This window comes from Danio rerio, chromosome 7, assembly GCF_052040795.2.
Source record: "Danio rerio strain M-AB ecotype USA chromosome 7, GRCz13ab, whole genome shotgun sequence".
NCBI lineage: Eukaryota > Metazoa > Chordata > Actinopteri > Cypriniformes > Danionidae > Danio > Danio rerio.
In genome coordinates this window covers 9,662,182-9,684,557 of record NC_141027.1, presented here as the reverse complement: position 1 = coordinate 9,684,557, position 22,376 = coordinate 9,662,182, and the positions used below count along the sequence as shown (strand labels likewise).

The 22,376-nt window shown below is 36.5% G+C and overlaps 3 protein-coding genes across 10 annotated transcripts in view; 2 read left to right on the top strand and 1 right to left on the bottom strand.

Moving 5' to 3' along the window:
• The window catches only part of aldh1a3 (aldehyde dehydrogenase 1 family, member A3), an 87,336-nt gene extending 75,706 nt beyond the window's left edge, over positions 1-11,630 (top strand). Inside the window, 4 exon segments of the mRNA NM_001044745.1 lie at positions 1,769-1,933; positions 5,770-5,927; positions 8,878-8,952; positions 11,209-11,630. Coding sequence (NP_001038210.1) covers positions 1,769-1,933; positions 5,770-5,927; positions 8,878-8,952; positions 11,209-11,284 — 474 coding nt within the window. The 3' untranslated portion in view covers positions 11,285-11,630.
• The window catches only part of pcsk6 (proprotein convertase subtilisin/kexin type 6), an 884,625-nt gene that overhangs the window by 194,941 nt on the left and 667,308 nt on the right, over positions 1-22,376 (bottom strand). The window lies entirely within an intron of this gene.
• lrrk1 (leucine-rich repeat kinase 1) overlaps positions 17,855-22,376 on the top strand; it is a 198,839-nt gene continuing 194,317 nt past the window's right edge. For all 8 annotated transcript variants that reach the window (XR_015495050.1, XR_015495048.1, XR_015495051.1 and 5 more), the window contains exon 1: positions 17,855-17,984. The gene's annotated coding sequence lies outside the window, so the exon portion shown is untranslated. The remainder of the gene's footprint in view (positions 17,985-22,376) is intronic.

Here is a 22,376-nt window from a genome sequence, read left to right as displayed (position 1 = left end):
AACCATGAGGCTTCCACTTTTTAGCTTTTTATTCGCGCTCAGAGAACACACTGAGCAAGGGCTTATTATGCGGTTCTGGCGCCATCTTGTGGATAGAGAACGTAAACTGCCTTTGGCTGCCGACGAGGTCTCAGACATTGTAAATATTTTTGAATAGGCACTATTCTTGCAAATAAACTGCATAGTCGCAATCCAAACAACTACATTCTTGACTAAAAAGCCTCAAAAGTACATTTTGTTGTCTAACAGATATATATTCACTGTACATTCAGGTAGATATATTGGCAGACATACCGACAGACAGTGTGATATTTAAAACGTGAAACTTGTGAGATTTTAGCGTGAATAAAAGTGATGTGTAACTTTATGTGAAACGTAAGCCGTGTAGGGAGACGGGTGCCAATTTATTTTGGGTTTATCCCTTTTAAGTTTTCTCCTGTTTCGGGTTTAGCCAGGGATTGAGGTAAGAGCATTGTCATTGACTTAAGTTTTTTTAGTATTAGTAAATATAGGACTTGTCTATTTAGGAAGTTTTTGTTTTGTTTATTATTTTTGCCTGACCCTCTCCTGACGATTTTGGCAAGGAAAGTTTTCATTTAAGTATTTCTTTGTTTTGTTTACCCTTTCTGGACCTGTAAAAAAAAATAATAATAAGTTAAATCATGAATAAAAGAAAACATTTTCCTTTTGAAATCTTTTTTTTTCCCTGAGTTTTCTTTTTCCTTATATTTGAAGTGAAAGTATGCTGGGCTAAAGAAAAAGGAGATTCTCTACACCATGCACATTATTGAAAATTTATTTATTATTATTAATTCGAACTAATTAAAGTAGATTTTTAAATTTATTTTTTTTAATAATTTAATTTTTTTGTTGTTGTTGTTGTGTTACCTTTTCTCCGAACACCTAGTAAGGAGGCTAAATGTAACATTTTTAATTTGAACCAATTAAATTTGATTTTTTTTTTATTTATCTTAATTTTTTTTGTTGTGTTAACTTTTCTCCCATCGCCTAGTAAAAAGGCTAATTGTGACATAAGTAATTCGAACAAATTAAATTGGATTTTTTAATTTATCTTAATTTTTTTTTGTGTTACCTTTTCTCCGAACACCTAGTAAGGAGGCTAAATGTAACAATTGGGGTCTCGTCCGGGATGAATCCAGGACCTCTCGAAATTCTGATGAAGGCAAAAAGTGAATGTATATTTGTTGTTGTTGTTGCTATTATAAACAACTCTTATTGTTTATAATTTTAGACAGACAGACTGGTATAGAATAACACAAGAATATAGTGATTGGAGACCCAATGGAGCCACGCACATCACACGGGCCACGAGTTAGCATAGATCTTTAGCTTAACCTCTTCAGTTATATGTCAGCGGAGTGGCGTGATTTTACTTTAAACGGGAATTATTATGCAAAATCACTGTTTAAACACAGTTCAAATGGTAAAAATGTATTAATTGTATTTTTATAATTACAATTGATGAAAACAGTCTGCAGAAACACTTTGATGGACATTCTCCCTTTGTACGTGTCATCAGAGCGGGAAAGCCCCGCCCACTAGTGACCCTCTCTCACTCATTACAATAGGAGGTTAGTCTTGTTTTTCAATCTGCCACTATGCTAACACACAGGCATTTGTAGCTCCGCCCTCTTTTGAAAAGAGCACAATCTCATTTGAATTTAAAGCGACAGTCCCCAAAACAGCACAATTAGGGTCAAAGCCTACAAGACATTATTTGTGTGCATGATGTGTTTGTGCTCTTCAGATCGACCAGCATCAGTTTGAGAAGATCCTGGCATTGGTGGATTCTGGGAAGAAGGAAGGGGCGAAGCTGGAGTTTGGTGGTTGTGCAGTAGAGGACAGAGGTCTGTTTATTCATCCCACCATCTTCTCTGATGTCAAAGACCACATGCGAATCGCTAAAGAAGAGGTACAACAACGCTTCTGTCATCTGTGCTGTAGTGTGTTCAGTTTAATGAGTCCAATTTAAAACAACTTATACAGATAGTGTGTGGATGTTTTTTCTTTCTCTCTTAAAATTAATAATTTTTTATTTCTATTTATAAACCTGTAGTTGTCCTATATTTAGGGTTTTAAATTGTATATTAACAAATGTACAAAAAAAAATTATTGTTTTACCTACACTGTAAACAATCGGCCAATTAATATTTTTAAATATGTATTTAAAAAGTATTAAAAATAAATTTTCTTGCACTGTAAAAAAATACACTCACCGGCCACTTCATTAGGTACACCTTTCCAACTGCTCGTTAACGCAAATCTCTAATCAGCCAATCACATGGCAGCAACTCAGTGCGTTTAGGCATGTAGACATTATCAAGACCATCTGCTGCAGTGCAAGCCGAGCATCAGAATGGGGAAGAAAGGTGATTTAAGTGACTCTGAACGTGGCATGGTTGTTGGTGTCAGACGGGCTGATCTGAGATTTTCAGAAACTGCTGATCTACTGGCATTTTCACGCACAACCATCGCTAGGCTTTACAGAGAATGGTCTGAAAAAGAGGAAATGTCCAGTAAGCAGCAGTTCTGTGGGCGCAAATGCCTTGTTGATGCCAGAGGAGAATGGCCAGACTGGTTCCAGCTGATAGAAAGGCAACAGTAACTCAAATAAGGTCTGCAGAAAAGCATTTCTGAACACACAACACGTCCAACCTTGAGGCAGATGGGCTACAGCAGCAGAAGACCACACTGGGTATCACTACTGTCAGCTAAGAACAGGAAAGAGGCTACAATTCGCTCAAGCTCATTAAATTTGGACAATAGACGATCGGAGAAACGTTGCCTCGTCTGATGAGTAGGCCCACACGGAATCTGCACGCGGAGAATTCTGCAGGATTTTATCCCTTTATTGATTCTGTTTATTTACTTGTGTAAATGTGAGTACATCTATATTTATTCAGTTTTTAAATTAATTACAGTAATATTATTGACTAATATGAAAATATTTATATGATTTATTTACAATATTATAAGTTGTACAGTATTTGTAATGTAATATTTTCTGTCTTCTAGTAGATATATTGTATGAGAGACTTGCTTTTTTTTACCAAATAAAGTGGATCTTATTGGATTTGCATTGTAAACATTAAAAAGCTATTACCTTTTATTTCATATATTAAGGTTTTAGTTAGTATACTCCTAAAATCATTCGCATAAATCCGCAGATTTTTAACTAAATTCTGCGCAGAAATACCAAAAATGTATGCAGATTCCGCCTGGCCCTACTGATGAGTTTCGATTTCTCCTGTGACGTGGATGGTCAGACTTTGGCATCAACAATGTGAAAGCATTGATTCATCCTGCCTTGTATCAATGGTTCAGGCTGGTGGTGTTATGGTGTGGGGGATATTTTCTTGTACACACTTTGGGCTCATTAGTGCCAATTGAGCATTGTGTCAACACCACAGCCTACCTGAGTACTGTTACTGACCATGTCCATCCCTTTATGACCACAGTGTGCACATCTTCTGATGGCTACTTCCAGCAGGATAATGCACCATGTCATAAAGCATGAATCATCTCAGACTGGTTTCTTGAACATGACAATGAGTTCACTGTACTCAAATGGCCTCCACAGTCACCAGATCACCTTTGAGAGCACCTTTGGGATGTGGTGGAACGGGAGATTCACATCATGGATGTGCAGCCGACAAATCAGCAGCAACTGTGTGATGCTATCATGTCAATATGGACCAAAATCTTGGAGGAATATTTCCAGCACATTGTTGAATCTATGCCAAGAAGGATTAAGGCAGTTCTGAAGGCAAAAGGGGGTCCAACCCGGTACTAGTAAAGTGTATGTAATAAAGTGACCAGTGAGTGTATTTGTTAACTAACATTTTAAAATACATCTTAAAACACATTTTAAAATTATTTAAAATAAATAGTATATATAATAATAATAATCGTTCTTATTATTTTATATTATTGTTATAATATTTGTTTTACAAACACTAAAATATTTGATTAACATTTTATAATACATATTAAATGTTATATATATATATATATATATATATATATATATATATATATATATATATATATATATATATGTTTAATATCATATTATATTATATGTCTTATATTAACATTTTTTAATACATATAAAGAACAATAAACATGATTAAAAGTACTTTTATTGTGATTCACAGTTTATTTATGGTTATTAATTGCATTATGGGATCTTGATTTCTGTTGTGTATTGACTTTTGATGTAAAAAATGTACCTCTACAGATTAACAAAGTGACTTTTATTGTAGTTGTTTGAAATCAATTGTTTATGAATAAATCATTTATAAAGAAATAACTCTTTAAAATGATTAAATAAAAGTGCTGGCACTTTATTCCCAGGTTTTTGTACTGTAATTTACAACCCCAACCCAGACAATATATCACTTTAAACTATTAAAATGACAATAAAAGTCACGCTTCAACATCACAAGTTTTTGGAGGGAAAATAAAGTTCTCATAATGCAATTCAAAAGTATAAATACTCATAATAGAGCTTAAGATGACAGGTATCTGTATTTGTGTCCTGTGGCGCCACCTGCTGGAGAAATGTGGCAGCGCAGATTTTGATTATTTGATTATTGCTGAGATCTATTTGCTTGATAATTAGCTTCATTAGAAAAATAATAACTAGTCTTTCAGAAATCAGTAAAAATAATTTAGCTCATTTTTCAACCCAATCCCTTTTTAATCACATTTGTGTGTGTGTGTGTGTGTGTGTGTGTGTGTGTGTGTGTGTGTGTGTGTGTGTGTGTGTGTGTGTGTGTGTGTGTGTGTGTGTGTGTGCGCGCAAACAGACTAAAAATAGTACATATCCAAAGGCTGTTGCAATAATGAATAGACATTAAATTGAGGGTGTTTCTGGCCAAAATCATTTTAATCTTGCTCACTTTTTAACTTGCTTTTAGCAAATGCACTTGCCACTTTATACGCTTATGCATTAAATTGTATGGCTTTCTGGCCCACATTTTATTCACCTCTAAATTAAAGAGCTGCTAGAAAATGCACTTTATACGCACATCATACGCACTTTTAGTATTGTATTTGTCATGATCCTTAACTTAAATACGACTCGTGACCCAAAGACAACGTAACATAAATAAACAACGGCCAAAGCGCTCCAGCTAATTTATTTATTAACATAACATAACCAAAACAATACAAATTGACACGAGATGGGGAGCCCAACAACATAACAAATAACAACCAAACGAACCTAAAGCAGGTTGGAGCTCCCCACTCCAAACAAACATCAAATGGAAAGCATAAAGGTGAACACAACAATAAAGCCGTCAAAAACTGTGGTGGCTTGGAGGCATGAGGGGTCCCGAGAAGTCCGCTTCCGTCTGTTTTAAAGGCCTTACGCCACCAAATCAACCAACAGAAAACTGAAAAAGACAAACAAGATCAATTGAAAGTAATTATTAAGGGCAGGAGTGAATGCCACACGCAACAGTATTGTTACTCCTTTAATGATTAATTATTGTTGCCATTTTATCTTCGTATCTCTTTTTATTATTGTTTTAGATAAATAGGACTGCACTGAAGGGAAGGGCAAGTGTACATTTCGTTGTATTTTGTACAGTGACAGTAAAGATTCTGACTCTGATGTGTGTCTGCCTTTGTCTCTGTGTGTCTCTCTCTGTGCATGTGTTTATCTGTTTGTCTGTTTTGTGTGTTTGTTTGTGTGTGTACGTCTGCCTGTGTGCTTGTGTGCATACGTGTGTGTTTTAGATCTTCGGGCCGGTTCAGTGCATCATGAAGTTTGAGTGTCAGCAGGATGTGATTGACAGGGCAAACAGCTCTCAGTTCGGCCTAACCGCAGCTGTGTTCACGCGGGACGTCCAGCGCGCTATGAGTGTGTCTGCAGCTCTGGAGGCAGGAACCGTCTGGTAGGACGATCAATAACACAACTTTACTTTTACACCCGGAAAATACAACTGCTTACATTTAAATAACGCACTATACTGTATATATATATAGTTCCTGTAGAGCCCCCTTCCTGCAGATTTCAGTTGCAATATCAAACACACCTGCCTGTAATTATCACGGGGTGTTCAGGTCTTAATTAATTGGCTCAGGTGTGTTTTATATGGGTAGCAACTGAAATCTGCAGGAAGGTGGCTCTCCTGGAACAGGGTTGGCCACCCCTGTTGTAGAACAATGGTTTGTTCTGTAGACAGTCAAAAAAAAATTGCTTCAAAGGGATAATAGTTTTGACCTTAAAATGGTTCATAAAAAAATAAAAACTGCTTTTATTCTAGCCGAAAAAAACAAATAAGAGTTTCTCCAGAAGAAAAAATATTATCAGACATACTGTAAAAATTTCCTTGCTCTATAAAACATCATTTGCGAAATACTAAAAAAAAGAAAAAAATTCAAAGGGGGGCTAATAATTCTGACTTCAGCTGTATATATATATATATATATATATATATATATATATATATATATATATATATATATATATAATATTCATTCATTCATTCATTCATTTTCTTTTTCGGCTTAGTCCCTTTATATATATATATATATATATATATATATATATATATATATATATATATATATATATATATATATATATATATATATATATATATATATATATATATATAATATTCATTCATTCATTCATTCATTTTCTTTTTCGGCTTAGTCCCTTTATTATATATATATATATATATATATATATATATATATATATATATATATATATATATATATATATATATATATATATATATATATATATACTGTATGTGTGTGTGTGTGTGTGTGTTCATTTTCTTTTCGGCTTAGTCTCTTTATTATATAATATATATATATATATATATATATATATATATATATATATATATATATATATTTTTTTTTTTTTTTTTATTATATTATATATTATATCATTTTCTTTTCGGCTTAGTCCCTTTGTTTTTTTGTTGTTTTGTGTGTGTGTGTATATATATATATATATATATATATATATATATATATATATATATATATATAGCCTGTGAATGGACTCATCTGATCATCATTTAGCAGACCTTAAAGCTCAACTCTTTCATTCCACTATTCTCCTTTAAAAATTCAATCAGTCAGTAATATAATGGCCCGTTTCCATTAAGTGGTACTGTTTGGTTTGGTTTGGTACGCTTTTATGGCCATTTCCACTGTCAAAAAGCGTACCGAACTGTACCGTACCACTTTTTCGGCACCCTTTTCGGGTACCAAACATGAAAAAGGGTACCAAAAGGCGGAGCTAGACGCGCAGCTGAACACTATTGGTTTACCGAGATATGTCATTCGCTTATGCAACAAACCAGAATGAAAACAAAAAAGCCCGCCATCTTTAAAATACACACGCAGCAGAAAGATTACAGCGGAATCATAAATACATATAATAACCAGCCATGGTCGATCCGGGCTCAAACAAACCTTGTCATCGTCTTGATGAACAGCCACAAAGCCATGGAGTAGAGCAGAATCTATCCTGTGCCTCGTAGTTTTTTACGAGCCAGTCTGAAGCCCGAGCGTTTTCACTTTCTTGTTTGCGCTGTTACTCTCTCATGCACAAGCAGGAGAATGAAAACAAAGAAAGCACTATTTTAAAATATTTTTATTTTATTTATTTATTTATTTTTTGGCAACAGAGCCGTGACATCAACACACAGACTCTTTCGGCACAGTTCAGCACGGTTGTCTAACCATGCCGAGAACGGTTTATAATCGTGCCGCGCTGTTCCAGACTCAGTGGGGAAACAACCGTAACCATACCAAAGTGTTCTTAGAACGGTTCAGCACGATAGTGGAAAAGCGACAATTGTAAATGCAATTGACTAACCTGGTTAAATTAAGGTTATTATTATTATTTTGATAGTAAAACCCAAGCTTAACTCCCAATTTGGGACCCAAATTTGCTACATGTGCTATAAAGGAACGTAAAAAGCCTGATACACATACTTATACACAGAAAGGCCTACTGGCCCAGCTGGGGCTCAAACCAGTGTGTTTGCTGTCTTGCTGTGATGCGAAAGTGCTAACCACTGAGCCACCGTGCCACCCCATAGTACTTTCATAAACATTTATTTTAAAGTTGCACAGCTCTTTTACCTCTCTAACCCAAAAGTATGAAGTGTCTAGTACAGGGGTTCCCAAACTTTTCAGCCCACGACCCCCAAAATGACAATGCCAGTGACCCGCGACCCCCAATATTTTCTGAGGTGGTTATAAATACAGAAACCTTGCATGCAATGGCGCACACACTCCAATTGACTGAAGTCTATTCTTCGTTAATTTTTTTCATGGATGTCAGTGCTGTAAACGGGCCGGAACATTTAACCTGGTGTTATAAAGTCAAGCTGCTGCATCTGATGCTATTGGTGTGTCTTTAATATAATGTAGTTACCTCAGGGGTTCAAATCCAACAGAACTAGTAAGCTACTATAGTAACTATATAGTAACTATAAGCGACTATTTTTTCTCTTTAGTAGGTTATGGATAAAATATGGTAGTTCTTATGGTTTATTAAATCTAAATAGATTTTTTGAAATCACCAGGCGACCCCCCCTTCATTGTCCAGCGACCCCTTGGTGGGTCCCGACCCCCACTTTGAGAACCACTGGTCTAGTAGATGGTGAAATATGAGCTGTCAGAAGTTTTAATAAATTACATTTGCAAATACTGATCAAGTATAAGAAGGAATTATTCACTATTAATAGTGTCTTTTGAGTTATATATAGCAAATATATGCAAAAATGGCATGAAGCAGTGTCAGAACAGGTATTGTATTGTGTGTGTTGTCCATCTGAAGTCCATCGCTCATGTTTGTTTGTTCTGCAGGGTGAACTGCTACAACGCATTACATGCTCAAACTCCATTCGGAGGATACAAGATGTCTGGAAACGGCCGAGAGCTGTGAGTGCTGAAGCTTCAACTGTTACAGGACTGATTTGATCAATTTTACATGCAATGTGTTTGAAAACGTAAAATTCTGTAGTTCAGTTAGTTGCGGTTTAAAGGTCCCATGAAATGAAAATAAATTTTTTTAGATGCTAGTATCAGTGCTGTTCGTTTTTAAGATATCTATAAGCTAGTGTGCTCCAAAACGAGATATATAATTGATATACACATGTAAGGCTTGCAGTTCGTCACTTCCACCTATATGGAGCAATGATTTTATTCATGTCACCTCACTCAGCGATGCAATGGCAGACACAATGCATTCAATGCCGTGAGTGACGTCACTGTGACGGGTAGGGTTAGGGGTGGGGTTAGGTGAGCGCATTAAAAATCATTGGATGCAGCTCAGAGTGCACTGCAGCAGGTCTGCATCCAGACCTCTCTCCATTTGCGCCCACAGAACTGCCGCTCACTAGATATTTTCTGTTTTTTGGACCATTCTCTGCAAAGCCGAGAGATGGCTGTGCGTGAAAATCCCAGTAGATCAGCTGTTTCTGAAATACGGGTGTACCTAATAAAGTGGCCAGTGAGTGTATGCACCTATAATATGTCGACAGAATGCAGGTTGATGTGTTTACAATGTGTGTTGCAAAAATCTAGCCATGTCAAAATGGTAATGCTCAGGCATAGATGATTAAATCTACGAGTGTCCAGCAGGTGGAGCCGCAGACTAATTGGTGTGTGAAAACCATAGACTGTAAAAGATATGGACGTAGTATCCGTGACGTCACCCATAGGTTTATTGAAGAACCCAAAAGAAGCTACCAGTAGGCGTGGCCCACCGTCGCTATTTTGTTCGCACGTCATGCACCAACCGGGGCATTCCAAATAAGGGCAAAGAGGCGGAGCTACAGATACCTGCTGGCATTCTGCGTAGACAGACTTTCCTATGGGAGAACGCTTAATACTTCATTATCTGCGACTCGTTTGTGTTCTGACCGCATGTGCTTGGCTGTACACTATATTAATGAAATGTTTAGAAACTTTTAAAAACACTACTGTAATACATTGAGCCATTAAACATAGTCCTTATGACATTTTTCAAACGCAAATCACTTCCAAACACTTCAAATATAGTTTGTGATAGTAAATGCAGGGCTATTGATGAAATCCAGGCAGAACACTGTATGACAACACTTCAGATGACTGTTCTAGAGCCTACAGCTAATCAATCTGTCAGGTTCTGGAGTGCATTACAGCTCTAAATATAAATATAAACGATAAATGATCTTAAATAAAACAAATACATGTATAGAGATGGTGAATAAGTATATAATTTCACTCACCTGGGAAATGGAGGACACGTGAATGCAATGTGAGCACAATTAGGTGCACACAGCATGCCATATCATTTGATAATTGTATGAAATAAGTCCAAAAGGCGACTGACTGTGTAAAGCCACATAAAAACAAAACAAAAATACGATGAAAATGCAGAGTTCAGCAGCTAATCAGCTGGAATCAGCTGAGGTGAAGTGACGGCGACCAGCGAGACCTAGCTGTCACTCAACTGGCCATGCCCTTAATTATGCAAACTTAATATAACCTAATATAAAGGAAACGGATGAGTTGTAAAAAAAATTCACCCCCCTCACAGTTCTTATGAAGGGTAATATTAGCTTTATGAACCAAAATCATTTTTTGTGCCAGGCTGTAAACACCTTTTTTCTGCTGTAGAGTTGGCCATTTCAACAGTAGGGTCAATGGAAATTTGCTCTATATGGAGCCAGAACTAGCGGACATTCGATGAATTTCAGTTTCATTTGCTTCCGTACTGGCTTCCTGAGGGAAAGCGGGAGGATACCACTTGGTGAAAACGTAGTATTCTGTAATTTGTGTATTCTGCATTTACTGATTGTCTAAGGGGGTGATCACCAAACTTATTTCTGGAGGGCCGGTGTCCTGCAGATTTTAGGTCCAACCCTAATCAAACACACCTGAACAAGCTAATCAAGGTCTGACTAGGTGTACTTGAAACATCCAGGCAGGTGTGTTGAGGCAAGTTGAAGCTAAACCCTGGAGGGACACCGGCTCCAGGACAGAGATTGGTGATTTGGTGATTTCAGTCATCATAAAGTAGACATCTAAACAGTAGTTTACACCACTGATTGTGTGTTTGTGTATTGCATGTGTGTGTGTGTGTGTGTGTGTGTGTGTGTGTGTGTGTGTGTGTGTGTGTGTGTGTGTGTGTGTGTGTGTGTGTTCCTGCAGGGGTGAATATGCATTGGCGGAATACACCGAGGTCAAAGCCATCACTATCAAACTCAGCGAGCAGCTCAGACTGTGATCTGACAAACACCGCGGATCGACACACTCTCGCTTCACCGTCACTCTGTTTATTTCATGTAGATGTGCTGTACAGATTTGAAAGAAAACTCCTTTTATGTGTATTTAATTTGAATGTTTTAATATCGATCATAGTCATACGTCATCTCTCAATATTTACTAATATAAAGATATATATATATATATCCGTGTTGTGCTTTTTGTAGGGTTTTTGCTTTAGATTCACATGCAAAACATTGTTGCTTGTTTTACAACAAAACACACGCAAGATTTGCATTTTTTGTTTGCTTTGAATGTTTAATTCTACCTAAACGTCTCGTGTCATGGCAGCTAAGCGCAAACATATGTTACCAAGGATAGTCTGTAATGTGTAAAAAATTTCTTTTGGATGGGATTTATTAAATCATCCTGCCTTAATGATCTCAGCCTGAAATTTAAGCATATCTACATCTGCTGAATGATGCACCGTATATGTGTTTCCCTGCATATTTTAATGCATGACAAGCATTAAAATCGATCTCCTTTTCCAAATGTACATTACACACCTTATGACAGGTGATTTGATGTTAATTGCTTAAAATATATTGCTTACTTTGACTTATTAAATAGCTATTGATTGAAACCAATCAGAATCAATGAATCAATAAATATAAATCCATATGAATTCATTGTTTGTCTTTTTGTAAAATTCATTCAAACATTCATTCTCCTTTCGGCTTAGTCCCTTTATTAATTAGGGGTCGCCAAAGAGGAATGATCCGCCAATTTATCCAACATATGTTTTACGCAGCGGATGCTCTTCCAGCTGCAACCCATCACTGGGAAACAGCCATACACTCTTATTCACACACATTCACTACGGACAATTTAGCTTACCCAGTTCACCTGTGGGGGACTTGTGGGGGAAACTGGAGCACCCGGAAGAAACCCACGCGAACACGGGGTGAACATACAAACTCCACACAGGAATGCCAGCTGCCCCAGCTGAGGCTTTAACCTGGGACCTTCTTGCTGTGAGGCAACAGCGCTACCCACTGTGCCACTGGGCAACTTCTTTTTTAAAATGTTTTAGTATAAATTGATTCTACTTGGTCTCTATGAAAGTACTTATATAGTATTTTCATAGGTCAGGTTTACAGTAGGTGTAGACAAAGTGACTTTGCCATTGTGTTTTTGGTTTATTACTTGTTGGGCCTAAATCCTCTTCACAGCAGATCTAACAACTCAATCTACAATTAGAGGGATACAAAGTTAGCGTTAGCTCTACTATAAAAAATCTGGGTGTCATATTAGACAGCATTTTAACTTTTGAAAATCATATATCCACTGTCACAAAAACTGCCTTCTTTCATCTGAGAAATGTCGCTAAGTTACGAAGTATGCTATCCATCTCAGATGCAGAAAAGCTAGTCCATGCTTTTATGACTTCTAGGCTGGATTACTGTAATGCTCTATTTGCTGGCTGCCCAGCATCCTCTATTAACAAACTTCAGCTAGTACAAAATGCAGCAGCCAGAGTTCTTACCAGGTCTAGAAAATATGATCATATCACCCCAATTTTATCCTCCTTACACTGGCTGCCTGTTAAGTTTCGTATTGAATTTAAAATATTGCTTCTTACCTATTAACCTTTAAATAATCTAGCTCCTGTTTACCTATGCAACCTTCTCTTTCGCTACAGTCCAACTCGCTCTTTAAGATCTCATAACTCAGGGCTTCCGGTAGTACCTATAATAGCAAAGTCAAGTAAAGGAGGTCGAGCCTTCTCATTTATGGCTCCCAAACTCTGGAATAGCCTTCCTGATAATGTCTGAGGCTCAGACACACTCTCTCAATTCAAAACTAGATTAAAGATCTATCTTTTTAGTAAAGCATACACTCAGTGCATCACTTAGCGGTGTGATACATGAATGTGCCCCACACAGGTTTCTGCATCTTGTTTATATACACTATGAACAGCAGCTACGCTAATTATTCTCTTTATTATCTATTTCCACCTGGGGATACTAATCCCGAGGCCCTCAAACTATGCAGCACCACTGATTCGATCCAAGACCAGCGACGAGATGATCCCAAGGTTTCATAATCCTGGACCAGGCCGTATCCTGAGCAACTCTTGCGGTGGTCATGGAGGAGTGGAGAGCATGAAGGCTGATTTATACTTCTGCGTCAAACACCGGCGTATGCTACGGCGATGACGCATAGCCCTTCGCCGTCGGCGTCGTTGACGTGCACCTATCAAAAAATGTAACTACACGTCGCAACGACGAGTAGCGCAAGCACTGTGATTGGTCAGCTTAGTAGCGCTGACGAGTCTGGGCGGGACAGAGAGCTGCGTGAATGGTGCGAGCCTGATGGAGCGATTGTTTACAAGTGTGGAGTCCCGTGAAGGAGCTCCGGATGGAAAGTTTTGTTTTGCATTTACCTCATAATTAAAATTCTTGCACGTCCGCCGGTTCCTGCCTCAAAATGAGCGAGTTTGAGCCACTTGTACATCCCGGAAGTGTTCAGGAAAAGCAAAACAGCAGCGAAGAAACTCGTCACAGAGAAACATTTACACCTCACTGCCAACTAGCGTTTCAGAAGTGTAACGCAGACCAACAGAGACAGCGTGCAGAAGTATAAATGCACAGCTACGCGCGTTGCATGCGCCGTGGGTTACGCCGGTCACTTGACGCAGAAGTATAAACCAGGCTTGAGACTGGGACTGACGAGTCTTCGCAGAGGTCCTGCTTCCAGCCTCCGGCGCCTAGACTGCAGCTCTGCACAAGACGTTTGTCCAGAGGAGAAATGGTGGTGCCCAACTGAGCCTAGATTCTCTCAATTTTTTTTAATTCTTCACTTTCGCCAATTTCTGTGAAATTTCTGCATGCGACAATACTTGTCGTATGAATTTTAAAAGTCGTCAAAGCAAAGAGCAACATTCAATAATGCAATTCACTACCGTAAATAAATGGAATACACTTGTGAATCATAAAAGATGGTAGCTGTTAATTAAGATAGAAGCACTATTTCGTTCATACGAACGGCGCTCACTTTAACATTAATTTTGCCAAATAACTGTGCTTATCACTGGGTGTAAACATGTTACAACGCTAAAAGCATTAGATAAATAATATATAAAATATGCAATCAATATAACTTATTTCTAAGACAACAACAAACTCTGTACCACATCGGATGTCATTCCCTCGATGTAAGTGCTTGCGCTCCTGTTTTTTTTTTCTGCAAAATTGCTACGCTCGCATCCTGAATGTTTACAAACCAGTAATTCGTCTATAGAAGGGCAAATAATAGCAGAACTGGCAACCCAGAGAGAGTTGGAGACTTGGCAACATTTCCTCACCTGCTGCACAAACTATCAGCACATCAGAGAAACATTCTACCCCAAATTGAAGCTAGTTTACCTTGAATTTACATTGTTAAACAACAAAACACAACATCTATATATATTAGGTGAAAAAAACAGATTGTGTCTTACTTGGAGACCAATGAAAACATCAGTGTTGCTCTTACAAACACCACATTGTTATAAATAATCATTAAATGATGATTGTTAAATATATTGTTTATTAACATTTCTTTTTTTAGTATTTTTTTTTATCCTAGATTGTTGCTTGTTAAATATACTGCTAGTTATTGTGTGTGTTTGTTTTGTTGTTGCATGCGTCACTAGTGCTATTTTATAATGTTCTGTTTAATGTAAACACAGCAGATGCTTTGGCAATAAAGCAATTTTTGCCCCTCTGAATAAAACCAAACCACAGCCTCCACAAGCATTTTAATACATTTACATTTACACAAAGAAAATAGCAATACATAAAGAGAATCAAGGGTAAAAATAATAATATTTTAAATAGGTCCTAATTACTTTCATGTTACAAAAATATAAGATTATAAATTTTATTAAAAATCAGTGTATTTGAAACTAAAGAGACAAAGTTGATGAAGCACACTCTATAAAGTCTATAAACTTATGTTTTATGTTAAAATCGGTATCATTTATTTCTCATATGTTTAGTTTAGTTTCATACGTATAGTTCAGGGAGGAAGAAAATTTTAGACTGGGTGTCACAAAATGGGCTGAAAAATAAGTACACAACTGAATTTTAATTGACAAGCAGCAAGTCAGTATTATCTGAATTTGTTTTGATGGTATACAAAACTGTAATGAGTGTATTGTTCTTCTAATTTCCTTGAATTAATGTACTTCTTTCTTTATTTATATTTTCATTTATTTCTACAATTTCTGAATTCCTACAGGTGTGTTTGGTTGTTTTGTGTACCCAATGTGGAAAACCAACCTGTATGTAATTCTGGAAACTGCGATAAAAACAAAATGATGAAAAAAACAAAAAATTATATATATATATATATATATATATATATATATATATATTAGGGATGGGAAGATTAACCGATATGTATCGATACGCGGTTATGCGCGTTCACGATGCGAGTGCATCGGTTGAGTAGCAGAGGATGAATGAAATTTTGGAAGCAAATCGAGATGCATCGGTTTTTGCGAGATGCATCGATTTTTCCGAGATACAGCTTATATTTTCAATATAGAATGCATTTTTTATTTATTAACAAGTGTTGTCAACCTGTTTTTGGCGCATAATTTAATCGACCTACATAAAGTAAGCCTTAGCAACGGATTTGCGGATGTGCACACACTACAACTCAGTGTATCAGGTGTGCGGATGAAGCTAGTGGTGCGCCCTCAGAAAGCGCGAAAAGCAAAACAAACATTTTATTCCCCACTGAGTTTTAAATCTAAAGTATGGCAAGCAACATTATGGATTTAAGGATGGACGACATGACAGGACAGATGCAATTTGCAAAATGTGCCGCGCATCTGTAAATACGCGGGCAGTATGACTATATCTCACTTGAAGCGGCGCCACGGTGTTGTTGTGGAAGCATCTTCCAGTGTTTCTGCATCCCCGGCTTTCGCACTGCTTCAACCAGCTCCAAAAGTGGTGAGAAAAGCATTGCAAGTTTTTTTTTTTTTTCCATGCGCAACAGTTCTGCTCGCTCTACGCCAATAACGAATGCTATTGCATTGTTCATCTGCAAAGATATTCAGCCTAGTGTCACGGAGAACGAAGGTTTTAAACGCCTCCTCCTGTTAATTTTTATTTAATAATAATAATAATAATATTAATAATAATAATGATAAAAATAATTGGGTGTCACGGTGGCACAGTGGGTAGTTTGACCACCTCACAGCAAGAAGATTGCTGGTTTGTTATATTTTTATTAGCCTGTTGTTTACAGTGACAGTGATGTTTCAAAGCAGCATAACACTGCTAGTTCACCACCTTAAGTTTTGAATAATCAGTGGCAAAATATATCTTTGTAAAACTTGTTTTCATAGTTGAAAAGTTAAATCACAATTCTTGTTGTGCAATGCTAATTTTATTTATGTTGAAAGAGTGCAAATATATACATATTTTTTTAATATATATTGCACTTATACATTCTGTTTATCTTGAAAATACTTAAATAATATGTGCTATAGGTTCTAAAATGGCCCTCTACTGTAAACTGACACTCTGGCTCTGAGAGAAGAGCCAGTTTGTAAAAAAAAAGTCTTGGTTTTGCTTGGTTTATAAATAATCAAACTCATTCAATGGCACAGCATCCTCTTTTACATAATCTCATAAACTTGATTTAATTAGTTAGTGCTGAAATATCGCATCGTATCGTGATATGGGTGTGAATCGTATCGTGTTGCATCGCAATATGTCACAAATGTATCGCTAATATATCGGATCGTATTCTTTGTATCGAGATGCGTATCGGATCGGCATTATAGCTTAGATGCCCAACCCTAATATATATATATATATATATATATATATATATATATATATATATATATATATATATATATATAGTTAAAGTCATCACAATATAGCAGTAGTCATAAGTCATCAGCCCCCCTGAATTATTAGCCACCCTGTTTTGACACTTCCATACAGCTTAAAGTGACATTTAAAGACTTAACTAGGTTAACTAGGCAGGTTAGGGTAATTAGGCAAGTTATTGTATAATGATGGTTTGTTCAGTAGACTATTGGGAAAAAATAGCTTAAAGGGGCTAATAATATTGACCCTAAAATAGTTAATAAATTAAAAGCTGCTTTCATTCTAGCTAAAATAAAACAAATAAGACGAAAAAATATGATCAGACATACTGTGAAAAATGTCTTATTCTGTCAAACATCATTAGGAAAATATTTAAAAGATAAATAAAAACTCAAAGCAGGGCTAATAATTCTGACTTCAATCAATCTATATATATATATATATATATATAACTTTTTTTGTGTGACCTAAATAACTTTATATATACACACTTCAGAGATGAGTGTATGTGTCACAGTGTATACAAATCACGGAAAAACAAAAGTTATTTAATAATGTCTAGCAGAACCTCTTGTGTGTGAGAGCGAGATTTATGAGGTTTATGTGTAGGATATTCAATATAATTGTCTGAAACAGCAGGAGTGTGTGGAAAGTCCCGGTGAGGTTTAAAGTGAAGCGCGCGCGCACTGGGACGCAGACAGACAGATCAGGAAGTTGAAATCTGCAGAGACCAGTCTGTGAAATCCGCCAAACCGAAACCTCTCGCGGCCAGTCGCTTTACTTCGCGGTTTTAATGAAGATATCTTCTTTTCAACTAGCTACGTGGTAAGTACACTACACTGTTTTATCATTTTGTCTTGGCAAGCGCAAAGTCTCACTGTATCCGACGCGTTGCAGCAACGCGCGTGCACGCAGGTAGGTTTGTTTAGAAATGCATTGAGTTAGTTTTATGGTTACACACTCGTTCTCGTTAATAATATAATTTCAGAGAAGTGTTCTTTGCAAATTCTACACGGTGGAATCATATTAGCAGCCGATGACTCGAAGTAGTCTTCAAGATTGTTCACGCTCAAATAAATAGGGCTATGTTGTCATGTTTACTCGTGATTTCAGATCGAATATTCAAAGTACCATAGTAAACAACTTAGGGAGCATGTCACAAGTTGTCACTGAACGAATATGCGAATATAAAACTAACTTTACCTCAATTATAAATGTAGCTTGTCGTGCGTGAGATTGTGTTAAAATAATTGTACTTTTCAAACGAATTATTCAGCAACTTCAGCAAGTCAGTTGTCTTAAATGAAATCTCAGTGAGAGAAATTTGAGGTTTGAAGTAAAGACGTGTGTTGGCTTTTTTTCTGGTATTTGGTTTCAAAAGTTAATTTATAAGTTTATAAGTTCTTGAATTGTTTAAATCTTTAAAGATGTTTGAAAACCCCTTTCTGTTTCCATAATGAGAACTCGCCCTGTTATTGTGATAACATGATTAAACTAAATGTGTGTTAATTTGGCTAAATGTGACAATTTTATATATATATATATATATATAATATATAATTTTTTTATAGCCAATTCTTAAAGTTCACCCAAAATTATAATTAAAATCCTGTCATAATTTCCTGAGCCTTCACTTGTTCCAATCCTATCTGATTTACTTTTTTCTGTTTAACACAACCTGTGTTGGTGTGGGTTTCCTCCGAGTGCTCCGGTTTCCCCCACGAGTCCAAAAACATGCTATAGGTGGATTGAGTAAGCTAAATTGTACATAGTGTGGTGTGTGAATGGGTGTTTTCCAGTGGTAGGTTGCAGCTTGAGGGCATCCACTGCGTAAAACATATGCTGGATAAGTTGGTGGTTCATCCCGCTGTGGTGACCCCTGATTAATAAAGGGACTAAGCTTAAAGGAAAATAAATGAATGAATAAGTGTTGAACACAAGATATTTTTGAAGACTTCGAAGTGGTAACCATTGACTTCCATTGTTTTTTTTCTATTCCTACTATGGTAATTAGTGGCTACTAGTTAACTTCCCTTAAAATATTTTCTTTTGAGCACAAAACGCTTCCATGCTAAAAAAACAAACAAAAACAAAAAAACAGCTTAAACCAGCCTAAGCTTATTGGCCGGTTTTAGAGGGGTCTTGGCCATTCCCAGGCCCATAGCCAGGGGGTGTTTGGGTTCGAAAAGACCCACCCCTCATCGACAAAGGTACAAAATTTGTCCCATACATGAGCTCATTTGTCCAATTTTGACTCATATGCCATCATAAATGGTGAAAATAACCTATTGAAAAAGGTTTTAAGACCAGGCGGAATCCTCTGTCGGCTGTCGCTTTAGTGTGACTTCAGCTAATCAGTTTTGGCCAGTTGCACATCCAGCTTTGCAAGAAATCATACAATCTAATAAAGTCATCTTTTGCTACTGTGTTGTTTTTTAAAAAGAGAAAATATAAAACAAGTAACTTTTATTCTAAATCTTGGAACAAAAAAGGACTAATGAAAAGGCATGAAGCACCAAAAGCGATTGACGTTAAAATGAGTTTGAATACTATTTTGGCTATTGTTGTTATCTATGAATTTTCAAATGTACTTTTTTGGTTATGATGACCATCCGACAGTCTATTTTAGCTAAAAATAGTGCTTAAAATGTGTGTTAACAAATAAATACAAATTAATTATAATTCCTGAAATTATTTGGAATTATTAAAGATTATTAAAAATTTGGGTCCCATGGCCAAACCAGTTGAGAACCACTGCTTTAAACTCTCTTGAATCTCTTTGAAAACCCATGCAAATGATAACATTTCCATCTGTCATGGTTCTACTTTGCGATGACTCCACAAATGTCATGCATTCTCAATTGTTGTGCTGATCAACTATAATCCCTTAACATTGCATATCCTGCGATGTGACTATTGCGGACACACACATTGCGATATCGATGTCAAAACGATATATTGTGCAGTCCTACTTCCTTAATTGTTTTCCAGCCTTTTTGAGTTTCTTCTGTTCAACACTGAAGAAGATATTTAGAAAAATGCCTCTGACATCCATAGTATATATAGTATTAGTATTAGTATGCTTTCAACATTCTTCCAAAAAGATCTGCTCTTGCGTTGAGAAAGAAACCCAACCATGTCTGGAACAAGTGAAGACTGCATTAATGATTACAGAATTGTAATTTATTAATGAACTATCCCTTTTAATTAGGAAAATAAAGAGTCAAAATGTGTCTGGTCGTACCAGCGCTGCAGAGGTCTCTCATTTAAAATCAATGTAGCCTACTGTAACGCACTGAAGAAAGCTAGTTTTGTTTGTAACCAAATGAGCGATGACCTCAAGCCAAGGAGAAATGAGTCACGTCTTCAGCTGGCACCACAGTTCAGCTCTGGAAAAGAGCAAGTCCAGTGTTGTGGATGTCACAATCGCAGTAAAACTACTAAAAATCATGTACCCCATTTATATAGAAAATTGATGCAGGATAAATCTGACGACTCTTATTACGTCAAAAGAAATTGGGAATTAGAGTTAAACACCATAGTAGAGGATGAAATGTGGGAACAAATATGCTCAAATTGTCACAAGGGTATAAGCAGTCAAATATGGAAGGAGTTCGATTGGAAGATGAAGATGAGGTTTTTCAGAGTTCCATTAGTGGTCGCCAAATTCCATAGTTCTAAACAATTATCACAATGCTGGAAGGATTGAGGAGAAGTGGGAGACTATGTTCACATGTTTTGGAAATGTCCCAAAATACAAGTGTATTGGCAGGAGGTTAACGGGGAGATTAGAACAATTTTAGGATATGACATACCAATGCACCCAGTATTTTTTCTGCTCGATGGCTTCCCCCCTGATCAGTTGTGTGTATTTGCACTACACATAATTACAGTATAATTACAGTGAACTGGATGAAGACCCGCCAACCTACTTTAACAGAATGGACACAGAGGTTGAAACAGATATTTGAGAAAATGACTGCAGATTTGCAGCTGAAATCAGACTTTTTTTCAACAGACCTGGGCCCGGTTTTTCAAAAGTAATCCACTAGGATTTTGGATAAGGGATTGGATCAAATCTTGAAAATGGGTTTTTTAAAAGAAAAAACGGATTACGTAATCGGATTAGATCACATAATCCAATCTTGGTTTTGATCCGGATCAAACCTTTGGTTTGAGTTTTTCAGACCTTTTTTGTAGGATCTGGATCACTTTGATCCAAAAAACCTGGATTAAACTGATCCCATCAGAAGGGTGGATTTAGCGTGGATTTTATGCCCAAAATGTAATGAAAACTTTAAAAATGTATTAAATAATACTACATTTGGACCATGCAGTATCTTACGAGATATACTATTTATTCATAAGGTTTTAATTTTATTTGTTCATCCGTCAGGCTATAGTGATTATAAAATATATAGAATTTTAGAATATTTATTAATGATGTATGCAATGATTACAGAATAACAAAAAAAAATGCAAAGAATGGCAATCACTGATTTTTGAAATCACCTTAAACAATTGCAAAAAGAGACTGAAAGGGCAGAAGCGCAGCTACGTCTGGCGAAGGAACAACTGACTCTGACCAAACTGCAGCAAACCAAGGCCAATGACTTGAGATCCGCCTCCTAAAGGATACGCTCAGACAAGCTGGTTTCTCCACATCAGATGCGGAAGTCTGAAATTATTGTGGAGTTTTTGACATTAAGTCTTTTTTTATTTACATCTATATTTGAAACTTATTATAAATATTGTCAATGTACAGTGTTGTAGGTCTCAGATGAGCGGACTGTTGAAAGAGGATGGGGTGGGGTTTTTCTTGTTTTTATTATTTATTATTATTATTATGATTATTATTATTATTATTTTAATAATTATAAAATTTTCTTAGTTTTCATTTCAAGCAAAAAAAGTTATATTGACCCCACGCTGGCTATTCTACTTGTCGCTCTTTACATATCTATAGTTCTACATTGTGATGTCCTATCCTGTTTGAGCACTGGTTATCCAGATTTAGTAATCCTGATAAGTTCCTATCCGGATCAGTTTGATCCAATCCGATGTTGCTTTGAAAAACTGTCTCAAAAAGTAAGCAGGATTACGTGATCACGGATTGCAAAAACAGGATTACTAAATCCGGATCAATTTTATCCGGATTAAACCCTTTGAAAAACCGGGCCCAGGGCATTAATCTAAACATACTTGCATGATCTTTGA